Source organism: Pseudophryne corroboree, chromosome 6, assembly GCF_028390025.1.
Source record: "Pseudophryne corroboree isolate aPseCor3 chromosome 6, aPseCor3.hap2, whole genome shotgun sequence".
NCBI classification, from domain to species: Eukaryota; Metazoa; Chordata; class Amphibia; order Anura; family Myobatrachidae; genus Pseudophryne; species Pseudophryne corroboree.
This window is the reverse complement of record NC_086449.1, coordinates 351,619,908-351,637,798: the sequence shown is the minus strand read 5'-3', so window position 1 is coordinate 351,637,798 and position 17,891 is coordinate 351,619,908. Positions and strand designations below refer to the sequence as shown.

At 44.7% G+C, this 17,891-nt stretch overlaps 1 protein-coding gene across 5 annotated transcripts in view; it reads right to left on the bottom strand.

Annotated features, from left to right (window-relative positions):
* Positions 1-17,891, bottom strand: part of KTI12 (KTI12 chromatin associated homolog) — a 143,914-nt gene that overhangs the window by 54,064 nt on the left and 71,959 nt on the right. For 4 of the 5 annotated variants that reach the window (XM_063926577.1, XM_063926580.1, XM_063926576.1 and 1 more), the window contains exon 4: positions 5,288-5,340. In XM_063926577.1, coding sequence (XP_063782647.1) covers positions 5,288-5,340 — 53 coding nt within the window. Of the gene's footprint in view, positions 1-225; positions 353-5,287; positions 5,341-17,891 lie in introns of those variants that run through there. The other variant, XM_063926579.1, reaches the window with a different exon arrangement.

The window sequence follows — 17,891 nt, the reverse complement described above, 5'->3', positions numbered from 1 at the left end:
CACACACACACACACACACACATTAACATACAGACATACATAGTCCTAACACAAACATACAGACACATTTAGTCCACACATTCACATAGAGGCACACTTAGTCCCCACATACAGTCACATACAGACACACTTAGTACACACATTCACAAACAGACACTTAGTCCGCACACACTTACACACACAAACACACTTTGTTCACACAAACACTCCCATACAGCACTTAACTGTTTTCTAAAAGGGTGAAGTTAGCAGCAGGCAGGGTATATGCTGTCTGGGAGGAGAGGAGCGCTGTAGAAGGGAGGAGGCTGGGAGACAGGTGAGGAGGTGCTGACCCCATTAATCACAGAGTCAGACAGCAACTGCCTAACTCAGGGAGTCGTGCCTCTGAACCAACTGCTCCAGCCCCGAAACTTGAGGACACACTAGACAGAGCATGTGTCAGGGGCTCAGAGCGGTCGGAAGTGAACTCTACATGCCTCCCGACCACAAGCTATGCGCAAACAGAGTGCAACTGTGGCCTCAAACAGCTACATTATACCGGCCTGGTGGGCAAATGGCACCCTACCTCCCAGCCCAGTCCTTAACGGTCCCTGGTTCTTGCATTAGTAAACAGTTGGCTAATAAGAGTCTGTGGGTGGAGTTTTTCGAGTACAATCGGGAAGAACTATGCTCCATACCCGGCATGAAGCAGTAGGGAGAAAAAAAAATAAACCCACCGTGGTGTCTATACCACCGATGGTGGAGAACAACTGTCTCTCTGCCATCGATGGTAAAACTATTTGGCATCGGCCATCAACCATCAAAGATTTGTAATTATTAAAGGTGGATGGCCTTCCCTAGCTGCCACACCGGGTGTCATCAGGGGAAGGGACGGCCCTGCATGCAGTTTTTATTGGACGAAAAAGGACTGCACCGAATAGGATATCAGCCAGTGCCTTGACTTATTTTTTCATCCTTTTTGTGTGATTTGAAATGTCCTTGTATAGAACTGCTTTCAATGTAGAAATATCCCTCTTATAGAGACATGCTTCAAAAATAAAACAAGTTCATGGTAGGTGTTCACAGACTATATCAATACAATTATTGACACTAACTAAACTTTATTCAATGAATTGCAGAAAACCCCCCCAAAAATTTAAGTTATTAAGTGGCACTGAGGTCAATATGACATATACACTGAGCAGATTACTCATCTACTAAGACCAGCAAGCTCACTAGTACAATATATATCATAAAACTGAACATAGATATGCATTTCCCCAGATGGAAGGAGGCTCCTTAAGGTCTACTGTTTTATTGTCTACAAAGCTTGCATTTCCATTCTATGTATGCTTCTTTTTTTTCCATAAAGTGTTTTTAATTAATGTTACAAACTGAACAATATATCTGATATGGTTATTTTAATAAATTCCCTCTGCAAAAGGAGATAGAAGTGTCTATTTAAGTAGAAGTATAAAAGGAACACATTTATGTCATTTTGGTGCGACGTTGAGGTTGCTCTCAAATCTGCCTTTGCTATAGTGTACCATGAAATGTAGCACAAGAGATCTGTAATGTGACCTACACTGGCCATTACATAAATTCCAAGCAAAGAGCCAGTGACCTGGAAAGAGATCAAAAGCTTGCGTTCCTCCAACAGAGGTCATTAGTACATACTTTATACCAAAATGTTTATTGTAATTGGCTACACAACAATCTGTACTTATCTACGATCACCAAATGTGAATATTCAGCTGCCATCTGCTGTCTGTTATATATTCTTTTGTTTGGCTCAATTTACTGATGGGACAGACTGGCCAGCTAACTAATCAGATTGCAATATATATCACACTACAGATGTGTCCACATACATCTAGCCTCCTTGCACGTTAAACAGCCCTTCTAGTCACGCCGTGATTCAGTAGCATCAATAGTATTTTAGTGTGATTTTTCCATTAAAATGCATCTTAGTTGCAAAATGGAGTGAATAGAATGCACAAGCAGCTTATGCTGATTAAAATGATATGCGACATGCCTATATACTGTGTGCAACCATGGCTGTATCTGCATACACTGTAACGTACCATTCATATGCAGATACAGTCACAGATGCACACAGATTATATGCATGCCTCAGAGTCTGCTTGTGCATCTTATTTGCATAGTGATGCGAGTATAACGCATTTTCATCTAAAAAATAAACAAAACTAAAAAAAAAACGCTTGACGCTAACCGAGTTGCCCGGGACTTGTCAGCTCACTCACACCAGTCATTTCCTGTTGTGTGGTATATTAAGGAAAGATGTATGAGGACTTATCTGGATATGTGAGAAAATACAGCCAATGTCCTTCATGTCAGGCCAACTTAGCTACAGGAGGCACTGGCTAAGTAGCGCCTCCCTTTTTTTGTAAACAGTTTTTAAAGCACTTCCCAAACCATTTTACACATACTGTATGATGGTAAACCAACCAGGATTTCCATTTCTATTTGAATACGCACATAAAGGTTCAGTGCTTTATTGTGGTCACATGATAAATTTATAATAGGGGACAAACGAATTAAAATTTGCCTTAGCTAAACAACCAATGCTATGATTAGCTGTTGATCAAGGAGAGACAGCTAACATTCTACACTGTTTTAAGTGTGATAAATGCCAATTTATCTCCTTACAGTAAATATCCGCTCCCTTATGCAGATGGTGAAATGCTCTGCCTTCCTTCTGCAACAGATGACCTTTTATCCTCTGTATGGTCATTGATACAAAAAGTGAATTAGATAAACCTTTTGCAGTGACCTCTGATATAAACATACAGAATAATCAGGTTACCGCGTAGCACTCCCTGTTCAAGTACACAAACCTATGATTTATACGGTAACAGTGTTTGCATTAAATGCATTTATACCACTTCTTTTCCATCCTAGGACATTATCTGCCTGTAAAGTCACTGTCAGGGACTGTGCTTATACGCTACTTTCTATAAATTAGTATTCATAAATACATTTCCATTTGTTTCTAATCAAATGAACGCCATTTAATGTGTAGGTGGCATATAGGGAATTAGAAGGCATTTCTATGCTTTTCGGGATAGCATATAAAGTAAATCCCAGTAATGTAGATTTTAGATAGAATGACGGGCAAGAAATGAATCAATTACTCAACCAACAACTCAATATGACAATCACAGGAAGATTACGTTTTCACCAATATGCTGACATAATGGACGGCTGCGCACGTCATTGTGTATTACGGTAGTCAACAAATTAATTTTTCTACTCGTTCCATGGGAAGTGAGGAATTATTAATATGACTGGCCACGACGAGCATTGCCAGACTGACGCAAAAGGCACTTTGCGGAGAATTGAATCTCCCCCCAAGTGGCATTGACTCCACATTGACAGAACGATAGTTGCGATGTCTTAAATAGAGCATATCGGCTAACATGTTTTCTGACACAGAATGCACTATACATTTTTATTTTGGGGTGGGGGGGAAAAGAGGCCTACATTAACTGTATGCAAACACTAGTGTTATTCAGTGATGTATGGGCTGCATTAAAACATGACCACAAATTAAGATACTACAAGATAGCGCAAGACAATCTAATGATACGAGTGTGGAAATATATCTGAGCCTCAGAGGGCAGCAACATGCCAGTCACAGGTCTGCAATACTGCATGCTATAAATGTGTCATTTGATACAAATAAAATGTGCAGAAAATGAGAAAAGGAATTTATTGGGACATGGAGAACTCACGGACTGGAAGAGAGCTTCTATATGGTTCCAAAGTTACTGATGATGGCCCAGGATGATCAAGCACCATTCTTATTTAATTTATTTCAAGTCTTCCAATTTCCAATGCACAGCTGTCAATAAAGTGGTCAATATAAGCGCTAAGACTTGATGGAATCCAATGGGCAACCAATAAATGGTTCTCCAGCAAATATACCAACATTTACTTTGTGCGGCTGAATTTTAAGTAAACATAAAATCAATGGGCTATTTATATTAATTGGCTTTTAATAGTCTTATGCTATAATTGTTCGATTTTAGGTATGGCAGGTACACTTCAAAACTGCCACCAGGGAAACGCTGAGGCATGTGTTTGGATTGTTTAAAATAGAATCCTGTAAAGAAATACTTGGTGTAGTACAAAGCTGTATCAAATGATGTATCCAAATGGGATAATTCAGGATGACAAGGTACTGCTACTATTTCAGGCATAAACTGGATACATCAAATATCTATGATAAGTCAATCTCATTATTAGAAATTAATTTTAATCCTAGATCTCAGTATGCTGTGTGCCACTTTTTTTTCACATTATCAAATTATAATTCATGAGAGCCCCTTCCAGAGCTGGGCTTGTAGTTGGGACTCCGAGGAGGGAAGGGAATAAGTTGGAGATCACCTGGCATAAACTCCCCTCACGTCCAGTCTGCACCCCTCTCCTCTGCAATCATGCTACCATAGCACGCACCAGTGTGTTCACCCTGCAGCTCTTAAGGGGACACAAGTCATGGAACGCGGTGAGGTGGTCCCTTTCCTTTGCAGCATGGATTGGCATGGAGCATGTTGAGGAGGTCCCTGCAACTGGAACTTGCAGCGGGTCCCTAGCAGCCAGAGGATCTTCCGATATACACATCTCTCATTTTCTCTTATCCTGTATATCTCTCATCCAGTCTGTCCCCCGCCCTATTCTGCCTCTTTCTGGCTATCACTTATACAGTCTCTCTGTATAATCTGGTTTGGGGATGACTTGGTTAAGTTGATCTCTGCAGATACCACTGGTAAGTCTACCTACTTATCGGTCTGTTTTTGTGAAAGTCCCCCCTACACATGAACGATTAGTTGGGGAAAATCAAACATGTTTGCTTTTCTCCAAATAGTTGGACCAACCTTTTTGCCCATTTTTCAGCCGTATGAGAGCAAACTGTTGATTTTCATTTGCTCCTACACACTACCAGATTATCACTCCAACCAGCCAACTAGAACGATATTGTCCTGATGTAAACACGTGTTTACACATACGTGTGTATGATACGATTGCAAACAAGCACCATTTACTTTATTTTTCTCTACTAGTTTTCAGAAGTTGCCGGATTAGTGAACCAACACATACAGACTAGATCATTCTTGGTAATAACATTTATTTATGATGAAACAAAATGGTTATTCTTCCATGAAAACAAAAAATTCCATGAAAGGGTTAATAGGTTAAAGGGACAGTGATATCACAAACATGGCTAATGTAATTCCTTTGTTATGAGGTCTTAACCAGAAACCACTAAAGGAAAGATAACAGTCACCTTTAATATAGTTGAGGGAATCCAGAATCACAACATCTTCTTTATTTAATTTCCTAAAATAGCAGAAAACAATATTTCAGTACAAGACTTTCACATTCAGAAGAATCTAATCCACCTACATCCCAAGACACAATATCTCCAACAAATTAGATTTCTTCTGTTGTATTGAGACTTCTGAAAAGGAAATGTGGAAGCATTTACTAAACTGATAACAATTAGGTAATTTACAAGATTATAGAGTGGTCAAGAATTAGGAACATTTTTTACCAGGTAAATTCGCTCTTAACCTAATAAAACTGGCTACAGAAATAAAAATGGCAAAATTGTGGTTTGATTTTTTGTTTCTGAGAACAGAACAGTAAAAAATGAAAATTCTAAGAACTATTTTTATCTCCCATGCAATTGCGGTCGAATTCCTAAAAATTCAGAAAAACTGGACTTTTTCGCCCCCCAAAAAAATTCGACAATGCAATACAGTACTTTTCGTCAAAAAAACGGACTTTTCAAATTCGACTTTTTGAAATTCGACATTTGACAAATTCAAAATTTCTGCAATGGTACAAATGCGGCTTTTCGACAAAAGTATATTCAATTGAAGAATGTAAATTCGACAACAGTGCTTTTTGACAGTCAATTCGTCATTTTCAATCCGCCTCACTTTGCTGGCGGAATGTAATAAAAAATTTTAAAAACATGTTTTTTTTGTGTTTTTTTTATTGCTAATAGCATATCTATTTATATTAGAAGGGATTAGGTACTTGGTTTGTCTATTTAGGAGGCACAAGTATTATTTATATATTTTTTAAAATATATATATTTTTTTATGGAATGGGTTAAAAACCCGAAAAAAATTGCGTGGGGTCCCCCCTCCTAAGCATAACCAGCCACGGGCTATTTGAGCCGGTCCTGGTTGCAAAAATACGGGGGGGGGGAAATGATAGGGGATCCCCCGTATTTTAACAACCAGCACCGGGCTCTGCGCCTGGTCCTAGTGCAAAAAATACGGGGGACAAAGAGTAGGGGTCCCCCGTATTTTTTGTACCAGCACCGGGCTCCACTAGCTGGACAGATAATGCCACAGCCTGGGGACACTTTTATACCGCTCCCTGCGGCCGTGGCATTAAATACCCAACTAGTCACCCCTGGCCGGGGTACCCTGGAGGAGTGCGGACCCCTTAAATGTGTGAAATAAAGTTGTATTTTCACGGTGTGCGTGTCCTGTTTTTATTTGGGTATTTTTTTTGCAGAAGAACTACAGGTACCAGCGGGCCTGTTTCCCTCCGCATGCTGGTACTTGTGGTTCTCCAAGTACCAGCTTGCGGAGGAGGCTTGCTGGGACTTGTAGTTCTTCTGGGGAATAGACTGGCTCCGCAGGAGACTGGGCACTTCTTTAAAGAAAAGATTAGGTACTACATCTGGTGTGCACTGGCTCCTCCCTCTATGCCCCTCCTCCAGACCTCAGTTAGGGAAACTGTGCCCGGAAGAGCTGACATTACTAGGAAAGGATTTGGAATCCAGGGTAAGACTCATACCAGCCACACCGTACAACTTGTGATAATTATACCCAGTTAATAGTATGAACAACAACTGAGCCTCATTAAACTGATGGCTCAGAACAAAAAACCCTATAGTTAAGCAATAACTATATACAAGTATTGCAGAATTCCGCACTTGGGACGGGCTCCCAGCATCCACTACGGACTACGAGAAATCAGGATTTTGGTACTTACCGATAAATCCCTTTCTCCGATTCCACAGGGGCCACTGGAGCGTAGTTACAATGGGGAAATAGTAGGCAGTAGTTGGGAGCTGGCACTTTAAAATTCTCACACTGTGGCTAGCTCCTCCCCTACTATCTCCCCTCCAAGCCAGTCTAAAACTGTGCCCGAGGAGAGCTGTAATAAACAAACCGTAAGGTAGAGGAGGTTAATGAAGCCCTGTAAACCAGGAGAACACAAACCAAACCTGGAACAGTACCTAACAAACAACCGGCTAGCCCGAACTCAACAAGCAGTCATATGGTGATCTGCAAACCGTTAAACAAAAAACAAGGAGGAACAGCGCTGGGCGGGCGTCCAGTGGCCCCTGTGGAATCGGAGAAAGGGATTTATCGGTAAGTACCAAAATCCTGATTTCTCCTTCATCCACTAGGGGCCACTGGAGCGTAGTTACAATGGGGACGTCCCAGAGCTCCCAGAACGGGTGGGAGAGCGCTGAGAGTTCTGTAAAACCACTCGGCCAAACTGAGATGCAGAGGCCGCAAAAGTGTCAAACTTGTAGAATTTGACAAACGTATGACGGCCGGACCAAGTAGCCGCCCGACCTAAAGTATTCATGGAGACCCCACGGGCAGCTGCCCACGAAGGTCCCACCACGCACGTAAAGTGCGCTGAAATGGAAAACGGAGGCTCCCGAGCAACCGCCAAGAAGACTGTCTGATGGTCAGATGTATCCAACAGCCCAGCATATGCTGGGACCCTGGCTATTTAGTACGGGAGCATCGTACAGAATAAAGAAGAAAAAACCCTTCGTCGAATAGCCTAAGACCTCTGTAGAGAAAGTCAGCGAGCCCTGACAACAGTCAAAGAGGACTGAAAAACACTAGTGTCAGATTTATATGAAAAACGGACATGCCCTTTGGGAGAAACGACCGCTGAGGCCGAAGCTCAGCCGGGGGAGTTGCTAATAGAGTACTCCCTGAAAGAGAGCCCGAACTTACGGGCGCCAGGCTAATTTCTTTTGGAAGAAAACCAAAAAAGGCAGGGACCGAAAATTCAGGTCAATGTGGTTTGAAGCGCAGCGGAGCAAAACCTCCCAGAGAAACCAAAGATTACGGCTGAATGGTAACTGAAAGAAGGGGAAAACCCCCTTTTATCCTTATTATGTCCCATACAGCTTTCCAAAAGTGGCAAAAGCGAGAAGAGGTAACAGACTTCTGAAATCGGGGCCTAGTAGGCCTAACCGAACTAGGGAACTCCTCCCTTCTGAGGGCTCGTGAACAGTCACACGGTTAAATGAAACCAGTGTAAGATTGAACAAAGAAAAGGACCCTGTTGAAGTAGACAGTCCAGTCGAGATAGGAGCCAAGGCTCCTCTACCAACAACAGTTGTAGCCGTATCTTCAAGTCATGGGTGGCCCAACCAGAGCCACCGAGAGGACTAGCACGCATATTCTCCTCCTGTGTTACCGAAAGTGAGGTAGAAATAGAAAAGGAGGCAGGATAGAATAACCAGAAACTCCCAGGAGCCCTGAGGGCATCCTCGGCTACTGCCACCAGAGCTCACGTCGGTGGGTAGTAAAGGGTTAAAGAGTCAGTCAGAACGCCCTGAGGTCGATTCGAAATCTCCGCCCACAGCAGACCAGCTGACAAAACTCCGGGGAATGTTCCCTCACCCAGGAGTCTGACCTGGTGGCCTGATCTGGAAAGAAGATTGTTGTCCCCCGCTCAGAGGGGAATGTAGGCGACCACTCATTGCGTCGCAGCTTGACTGAAGAAATAGAGTATCTGGTACCGAGGAAGGAAAAATCCTCCGACGGACCCTGTTGAGAAAACGTTTATGAGGAGCATAAATCGGATCTTCAGAAGCCACGTAATGTACAGAGTGGGATAGTAGCAGTAGATTGTCCCATTAGGGAACCAACGTCAACCCCTTGAAAAAGAGTTATTCTGTGATCTTCCTGAACCCTGTGGGAGCGGAAGAGAGACCGAAAGAAAAGGACTTACAGTGAAAATGAGAATCCTGTAATGCGACTGAGTAAAGCCCGATGAGGAAACCCAACGGAAATCAGTAAACAGGCATCCCTGAAGACAAGGGACGCGTAAAACTCCCTTTCTTGTTCAACTAGCAATCACAGACTGAAAGGATTCTAAGGCCAGAATAGGCCTGGCCGAGCCAACTGGCTTCGGAACGTGAAAAGAAAACAAAGGCCTGAGAACTGTCCCGATTCAAATGATATGTAAAAAACAGGGATCAACACCCTTTGCGGTTAGAAGCATATGGAGCGCCGCCTGCATTATGACTCTCTTGTCATCGTAAATCGGCCGACCCCTGCCGAGGGACTCCCGAGACGGTTGTACTCCCAAATCTAGTCTGTAACCGCCCAAGCCTTCTTCCACCGACCTGCGCCTACCCTGGGACCCTCCAGGTGGTAGGAAAGTCTGACCTTTAGTGTGTGTGTATAGGATGATGTAAAATCAGACTGGACCGAGGATGCTGAGCCTCTGCTTCAGCTTTTTTTTTTTTTTTTTCCTTCTGAGATCCCCTGGCGACAGAGATATCGCCCGTGTGGAATCGGAAGCCTGAAAGGGCACGGTGAAAATCTAAAGGAAAGACCGGTAAAGGTCTGTCTTGGAGCTGGGGCAGAAGTAGGAGAAAGCAAAGTGGACTTACCTCCAATGGTTCAAGAAATCCTGCAGAAAGTTCCTTCCCCTGAACCATCTGCCCCGTAGGATCTCATGTTCACCTGTCACTGTCGCAGCCCCAGAGGTCGTCGGGTTAAGACAGCCCAAAGCGAAAATGCAGGTTCCGAGACTGCAGACGTGGAGACCTCCAAAGAACATAAAGCAGAATCGTGATTCTGACTCGTACCAAAGTATCAATTGATCCAGATGCGAAACATCCTGTAACCTAGAGGACAATTGTTCCACAACCTACCTGCTCCGGACAAGGTAGAACCCTGCTGCCGTATATGTCTTCGATGGGTCCCTGAGCAAGGTTGCCTCAGGAAAACGGCAGCTTGTTGGACCGGCAATACATCGAGGGGTATACCCTGGAGAGGTACTGATACCATTTCCTGCCGTCTGCGGGGAAAGGATAGGAAAACAAACATTGTTTGATACCTGAAATTATGTATTCGGGTGTCTGCCGGCCGTCTACCGGAGCCTGCCCAGCTCATCCGAAACTGGACCAGTCGCTGTCATTTCGTCATTTGCGTCGAACCCTGATGGACTTGACGTGTCCGCCTCCTTTACCTGCAGTATCAGATGAACTGCTGTATAATGCACCTGGATATTCTGAGACACTGGTTCAGATCCACAGAAAACAGACATCATCAGTAATGTAACATGGAAGGTTAGCAAGGTTCCTTTAGAAACCTGGAGAGGTGAAATGACGTACAAGGTCTCTGGTTATCAGTGACATTACCTGCATAATCTGAGCTGTTCAAACAGGAGTGTCCTGCAGGTGCGTGGAGGGCTCTGCAGATGGCTCCACCGCATACTTCACACCTAAGAGGGAATTCTTTGACTATCCCAGGTGAGACCAACGAAAGGAGAAAAAGTGGGTTAAATAAACACAGCCCTATGTAAGGTCTGCGCTATAATTTGTAGTGACCGACACGATTCAAATAAACTTTCTGGAGCAGTGGAGACCTGAACCAGTAGCGCTGCGCTGTGGGACAGGAGTCTTAGCCCTAGGCTATAGGAGCTCCCCTTAAAGTCTTTTTATTCAAACCCTGGTCCCCCTGTTCAGATTCCCGCTACTAGCATACTGAGCCGCAGCGCTATTTGTCTGATGCCTTAAACACATTCCCCAAATTACTAATAGCATTAGTAACTAGTGACACCCAGGAATAATAAAGGGAAGGCAACACCCCGCCCTGTATGTAGTGTACCGCTAATTAAGGTGCACCTGATGTTTCTCGGAGGTTCCGCTGGCTTTTCAAAATGGTGGCCAGCCTGTGAGAAAAGATGGGTGAAAATGTTATGTGGCAAGGTGGGGTATTCTGTTTCTAGAAAACATTGCGGAAGTGTTTGTTTTATCCCCTATATATGGTATTGTATGGATATATCTATATACATACCCACACACACTTAAATATATATATATATATACAAACATATCTATATATATCTATATACACACACCACAGTGAACCCATGCACCTAATAGGGCAGATAAATACTGTGCACCTAATAGGGTAGATAAATACTGTGTATTTGTAGGGTAAAGAAATACTGCACAGTAGATTTTTAATCATTAATGAGCTGAGTCCCAGCTCCTGTAATAGAGCAGATTCAGAATGTCTGAAATGGGGCAGAGGACTCCCCTGCAGGAGGAATGTAGCCAAAGCAAGATGTAACAATATTTCTGCAGCACACTGCACAGAAAAGCTACAAACTCCAGAGACAGGTGTGTTGCCTAGAGACAATGTGAGCTGGGAGCCTCCACCGGGGGAAATAAGCTTCACCCCCCTCATACCTTATACATGTAAAGAATCCTCCCTGCACAGCCAGGAGAGGAAAGGAGCTTTCAGTGGCCCGGGGGACTGTGGAGCGGCGTCTCGTCATGCTGCAGCGGCTGGGAAGCGGAGAAAGCCCGCCGTACAGAGCGGGAGTTAGCTCCGCCCCCTCCGCTTCGGCGCCAAATTCAAATCCGCTGTGTAGTAAGTGGAAAGCGCCAATGCATCCCCCGGCCGCCTGTATGCTGCGGCCGGGGAGCGATGTGCGGCCGGGGAGCGGAAAGCCTGAGCCCGCCGAACGGAGCGGGAGTTAGCTCCGCCCCCCTGCTCCGGTCACTTTCAAATTAAAACCGCACTATCATCCGGCTGCCTGTAAGTGTGTATGCTGCGGCCGGGGAGAGTGTGTCCTTTGCTGGAATCGAACCCTAGCTCGTGGGCATCGTAACCATAGGTGTTACCACTCTGCCATGAGAGCTATGCTAATTATTACACAGATATATGATATATGTAAATGTATCACCCGGCTGCCTGTATGCTGCAGCCGGGGAGTGAAGAGCGCTGAGCCCGCTTACAGAGCGGGCTGAAGCTCCGCCCCCCACATAATGGTGCCAATTTCAAATTAGTAAGCCTTATATGCACTCCAGCCTGTCTGACTGGAGAGTATAGGGGAGCCTGTCCATCCATGTATTAAAACACTGAAACTGAAAAATGTAAAAAATAAGAATTTACTTACCGTCAATTCTATTTCTCGTAGTCCGTAGTGGATGCTGGGGACTCTGTCAGGACCATGGGGAATAGCGGCTCCGCAGGAGACAGGGCACAAAAATAAAGCTTTAGGATTAGGTGGTGTGTACTGGCTCCTCCCCCTATGACCCTCCTCCAAGCCTCAGTTAGGATACTGTGCCCGGACGAGCGTACACAATAAGGAAGGATATTGAATCCCGGGTAGACTCATACCAGCCACACCAATCACACCGTATAACTTGTGATCTGAACCCAGTTAACAGTATGACAAACGTAGGAGCCTCTGAACAGACGGCTCACAACAATAACAACCCGAATTTGTTTGTAACAATAACTATGTACAAGTATTGCAGACAATCCGCACTTGGGATGGGCGCCCAGCATCCACTACGGACTACGAGAAATAGAATTATCGGTAAGTAAATTCTTATTTTCTCTAACGTCCTAAGTGGATGCTGGGGACTCCGTCAGGACCATGGGGATTATACCAAAGCTCCCAAACGGGCGGGAGAGTGCGGATGACTCTGCAGCACCGAATGAGAGAACTCAAGGTCCTCCTCAGCCAGGGTATCAAATTTGTAGAATTTTGCAAACGTGTTTGCCCCTGACCAAGTAGCAGCTCGGCAGAGTTGTAATGCCGAGACCCCCCGGGCAGCCGCCCAGGATGAGCCCACTTTCCTTGTGGAATGGGCCTTGACAGATTTAGGTTGTGGCAAGCCTGCCACAGAATGTGCAAGTTGAATTGTGCTGCAAATCCAACGAGCAATCGTCTGCTTAGAAGCAGGAGCACCCATCTTGTTGGGTGCATACAATATAAACAGTGAGTCAGACTTTCTGACTCCCGCCGTTCTTGAAATATATATTTTCAATGCCCGGACCACGTCCAACAACTTGGAATCCTCCAAATCGTTAGTAGCCGCAGGCACCACAATAGGCTGGTTCAGGTGAAACGCTGACACCACCTTAGGCAGAAAATGAGGACGCGTCCGCAGTTCTGCCCTGTCCGTATGGAAAATCAGATATGGGCTCTTATATGATAAAGCCGCCAATTCTGATACTCTCCTGGCTGAAGCCAGGGCCAGTAGCATGGTTACTTTCCATGTAAGATACTTCAACTCCACCGATTTGAGCGGCTCAAACCAATGGGATTTGAGAAAATCCAAGACTACATTAAGATCCCACGGTGCCACTGGGGGCACAACCGGGGGCTGTATATGTAGTACTCCTTTTACAAAAGTCTGGACTTCAGGAACTGAAGCCAATTCTTTCTGGAAGAAAATCGACAGGGCCGAAATTTGAACCTTAATGGACCCCAATTTGAGGCCCATAGACAATCCTGTTTGCAGGAAATGTAGGAATCGACCCAGTTGAAATTCCTCCGTGGGGGCCTTCCTGGCCTCACACCACGCAACATATTTTCTCCAAATGCGGTGATAATGTTGTGCAGTCACCTCCTTCCTGGCTTTTACCAGTGTAGGAATGACCTCTTCCGGAATGCCTTTTTCCCTTAGAATTCGGCGTTCAACCGCCATGCCGTCAAACGCAGCCGCGGTAAGTCTTGGAATAGACACGGTCCCTGTTGAAGCAGGTCCCGTCTTAGAGGTAGAGGCCACGGATCCTCCGTGAGCATCTCTTGCAGTTCCGGGTACCAAGTTCTTCTTGGCCAATCCGGAGCCACTAGTATCGTTCTTACTCCCTTTTGCCGTATAATTCTCAGTACTTTTGGTATGAGAGGCAGAGGAGGGAACACATACACTGACTGGAACACCCACGGTGTTACCAGAGCGTCCACAGCTATTGCCTGAGGGTCTCTTGACCTGGCGCAATACCTGTCCAGTTTTTTGTTGAGGCGGGACGCCATCATATCCACCATTGGTTTTTCCCAACGGTTCACAATCATGTGGAAGACTTCTGGATGAAGTCCCCACTCTCCCGGGTGTAGATCGTGTCTGCTGAGGAAGTCTGCTTCCCAGTTGTCCACTCCCGGAATGAATACTGCTGACAGTGCTATCACATGATCTTCCGCCCAGCGAAGAATCCTTGCAGCTTCTGCCATTGCTGTCCTGCTTCTTGTGCCGCCCTGTCTGTTTACGTGGGCGACTGCCGTGATGTTGTCCGACTGGATCAACACCGGCTGACCCTGAAGCAGGGGTTTTGCCAGACTTACAGCATTGTAAATCGCTCTTAGCTCCAGTATATTTATGTGAAGAGACATCTCCAGGCTTGACCATACTCCCTGGAAGTTTCTTCCCTGTGTGACCGCTCCCCAGCCTCTCAGACTGGCATCCGTGGTCACCAGGACCCAGTCCTGTATGCCGAATCTGCGGCCCTCTAACAGATGAGCACTCTGCAACCACCACAGAAGAGACACCCTTGTCCGTGGCGATAAGGTTATCCGCTGATGCATCTGCAGATGTGATCCGGACCATTTGTCCAGCAGATCCCACTGAAAAGTTCGTGCGTGGAATCTGCCGAATGGAATCGCTTCGTAAGAAGCCACCATCTTTCCCAGGACTCTTGTGCATTGATGCACAGACACTTTCCCTGGTTTTAGGAGGTTCCTGACAAGTTCGGATAACTCCCTGGCTTTCTCCTCCGGAAGAAACACCTTTTTCTGAACAGTGTCCAGAATCATTCCCAGGAACAGCAGACGTGTCGTCGGGGTCAACTGAGATTTTGGAAAATTCAGAATCCACCCGTGTTGTTGCAGCACTAGTCGGGTTAGTGCTACTCCGTCCTCCAGCTGTTCTCTGGACCTTGCCCTTATCAGGAGATCGTCCAAGTAAGGGATAATTAATACGCCTCTTCTTCGCAGAAGAATCATCATTTCGGCCATTACCTTGGTAAAGACCCGAGGTGCCGTGGACAATCCAAACGGCAGCGTCTGAAACTGATAATGACAGTTTTGCACCACGAACCTGAGGTACCTGTAAGGATTCTTCCTCTATCCTTTAACCCTCGATGTGATAGTCTCTTAGACGTCCGTGAGTGTAAACCTTTTGCTACAAGTAACATGCAAAACACAAGCAGTAAAGATTCACACTGTTTATTGTTTGTTTAACAAAAGTATATAAAAGAAAGGATTTAGGGCGTGTATGTCCCAAGTCAATAACTAATTGGACAGAACACAAAAGGGGGTCAACATAACATGATTGGCTAGAAACTGCCGCAGCGGAAGGATATACATATATGGGCAAATTTGTACTCAAATAGAAAAGTTATTCACACGGTATAAAAAGATAACAGACAAAGACAGTAGCAAAAAATGTGCTGGAACAAACAGTTCTGTAACACAAACAATTCTATGACATGTGAAGCAGAGACGAGCTTTAACCCTTTCATTCCCCTCTTAGAATCATTATTGTTATACTATATGATTCTTGCAAAGCTTACGTCTTTCTGCACGCCAGTGGACTAGATACTGGGCATATGACTCAGGGCCAGGTACCTCAGTTTCAGTAGTATGGGACAGGGCACCATTGTACATTATGGCATTATCGATACCCTTGGAGGTGAGCTTCTTACAGCACGGGATAATACAGTAAACAATAGTGGTAACAAGAATAAGGGTAATAAGTATAAATATACCTATTTGTATAAGGGCTTGTTTCCAGTTTTCAACCCATCCAAAGTATTGGCTCCATGGATTATCAACACCTGAGTTCCTTTTGAGTTCTTTTAATAATGACTCTAGTTTCTGTATGGCTAATGTTACTTTACCGTTAGGACCTGTGTTATCAGGGATATAGGTACAACATCCTTCGGCTTTGTTGATGTAAACGCATGTACCACCTTTTTCTGCTAGCATCATATCCAGAGCCATCCTATTTTGGAAGGTCATATGGGAAGTAGCTTCTAGTTGCTCAGATATTCCCAGAAGGGCCTCTTTGGTATCATTAACAAATCTTTGTTGGTTATAATATATATAGTTAATCCACGCTACATTTTTGTTTACAGTCACTATAGGGAATAAAGATTCAAATCCTGCAGCTACCTCGTCTCTAGCTTTGAACTTATTTGGAACCCCTCTTGGGACCCCTATAGCATCAATGTATACATGGGGGTCAAAACTACCTCCTGGGAGTGTCCTTTTCTTCCGAAGGATAGGGGAATTAGAGGAAGGAGTGGGGTGGTCTTCGGTGATCATTAGAAGTGGCATTATGACTTTGGCCAGGGCACACTCACCATGCCAGGGCGTATCCAATTTGATCCTAAGTTTCATATCCCCGCATATATAGTAGATGTCGCCTAATGATCTAGTTTGATTAACTAGGACAGTTGTCCTTCTTTCTGCGCAATACCCTGGTGGGAAAGGTTTTAAATCCCTTCCATTGGTGGTGTTGGATACATAACAGGTATAATTCCCGGGGTATATGGTTATGGTACTTCCGGGATTAGGATTTTTTAATATAGGATATTCCTTCTTCCACATTTCACACTGACTATCATTATTTTTAGTATCATTGTATAGGCTAAAGAAGCATCCTTCTTGATCTAAAGGAATGTTTAAAGGTACTGTACCTAAGTGGGGCCTAGATTTGCCACATACGTAACAATTACTCATATTATGTTTTGCAGCATTATACTTCATCCATTCTAGCCAGAAATTAATGTCAGAGAAACCGGTTTCAATGGCTAGGACGTCTTCAAAAGTGGGGTTATTAATGGCTACCATATCCTTAAAGGTAGCAATATGAGGCCTTAAAGGTTTACCTTGGGGAGAAACTCTGGACTGGTATGCTGGATGTTTAAACATATCCCATAAATAAAAGATCTGTCTTGCGCTAAAGTACCCTGTTTTCCACCATATCCCAACTACATAGGTACCATTATCTGCTCTGCTAGGGTGTTGGATGTTTAGTCTAAACCTGTATGCATTCGGGCCTTCATCCATCTTAAAGATAGACAGTCTCTTGAGTAGGGGTACTCCATCAGGTTGACTCCATCTGTTTAAGGCGTCTGATGGTCTGTACCCCCAATCAAGTCCCGTGTTCCACCCCACGGATCCCCAGGAATCACAGTTATATCCCCACCAGGAATCAGTAACACAAATATAAACTGTTTCGGACATCCCTGCTTTCCTTCTTTGCTGTATGAAATGTTTGTTGTCAGCAAGCTTGGGGAACATAAAATAGTCTAGGACATAGGTGGCTACGTGTGTGTTGGAGGAATTATACCACAAGGTGGGAACCCCGTCGGTGTGTGTAATGTCAACTTCACATGTTGTGAGGTGGATGTGGGCCAGTAGGGCTATCAAGGTAGTCCCCAGGGTAAAGATAGGGGGCATTTTCTTCATCCTCCTCTGGTCTTCTGTCTTCGCTAGGTGGGAGGTCAGGGCTGTCCGCCCCTGTTCGTACCTCACTGGAATCACCTGTTTCCTCCTCTAGGTCTGGTCTAGGAATTTTCTTTACTCGGGAAGCATGGATCCAGGTGGGACTCTCTTCTGTCAGGACTGCGGTTCGGGTTACAGCAACGACTTCTGTCTCTGGACCATAGGTGAAGTCTCCCGGAGTCTTGTTCTTTGGGAGTACTTTTACCACGACTCTGTCTCCAACTTTGAAAGGATGTGTTGGTTCCTGTGGGTTCAAAGGATTTTTACAAACAACATCATGTTCAATCTCATCAAGTTTGGTTATGAGGGCCCTGACATACTCTTCCCTTATAAGTTCTAGATCTCCT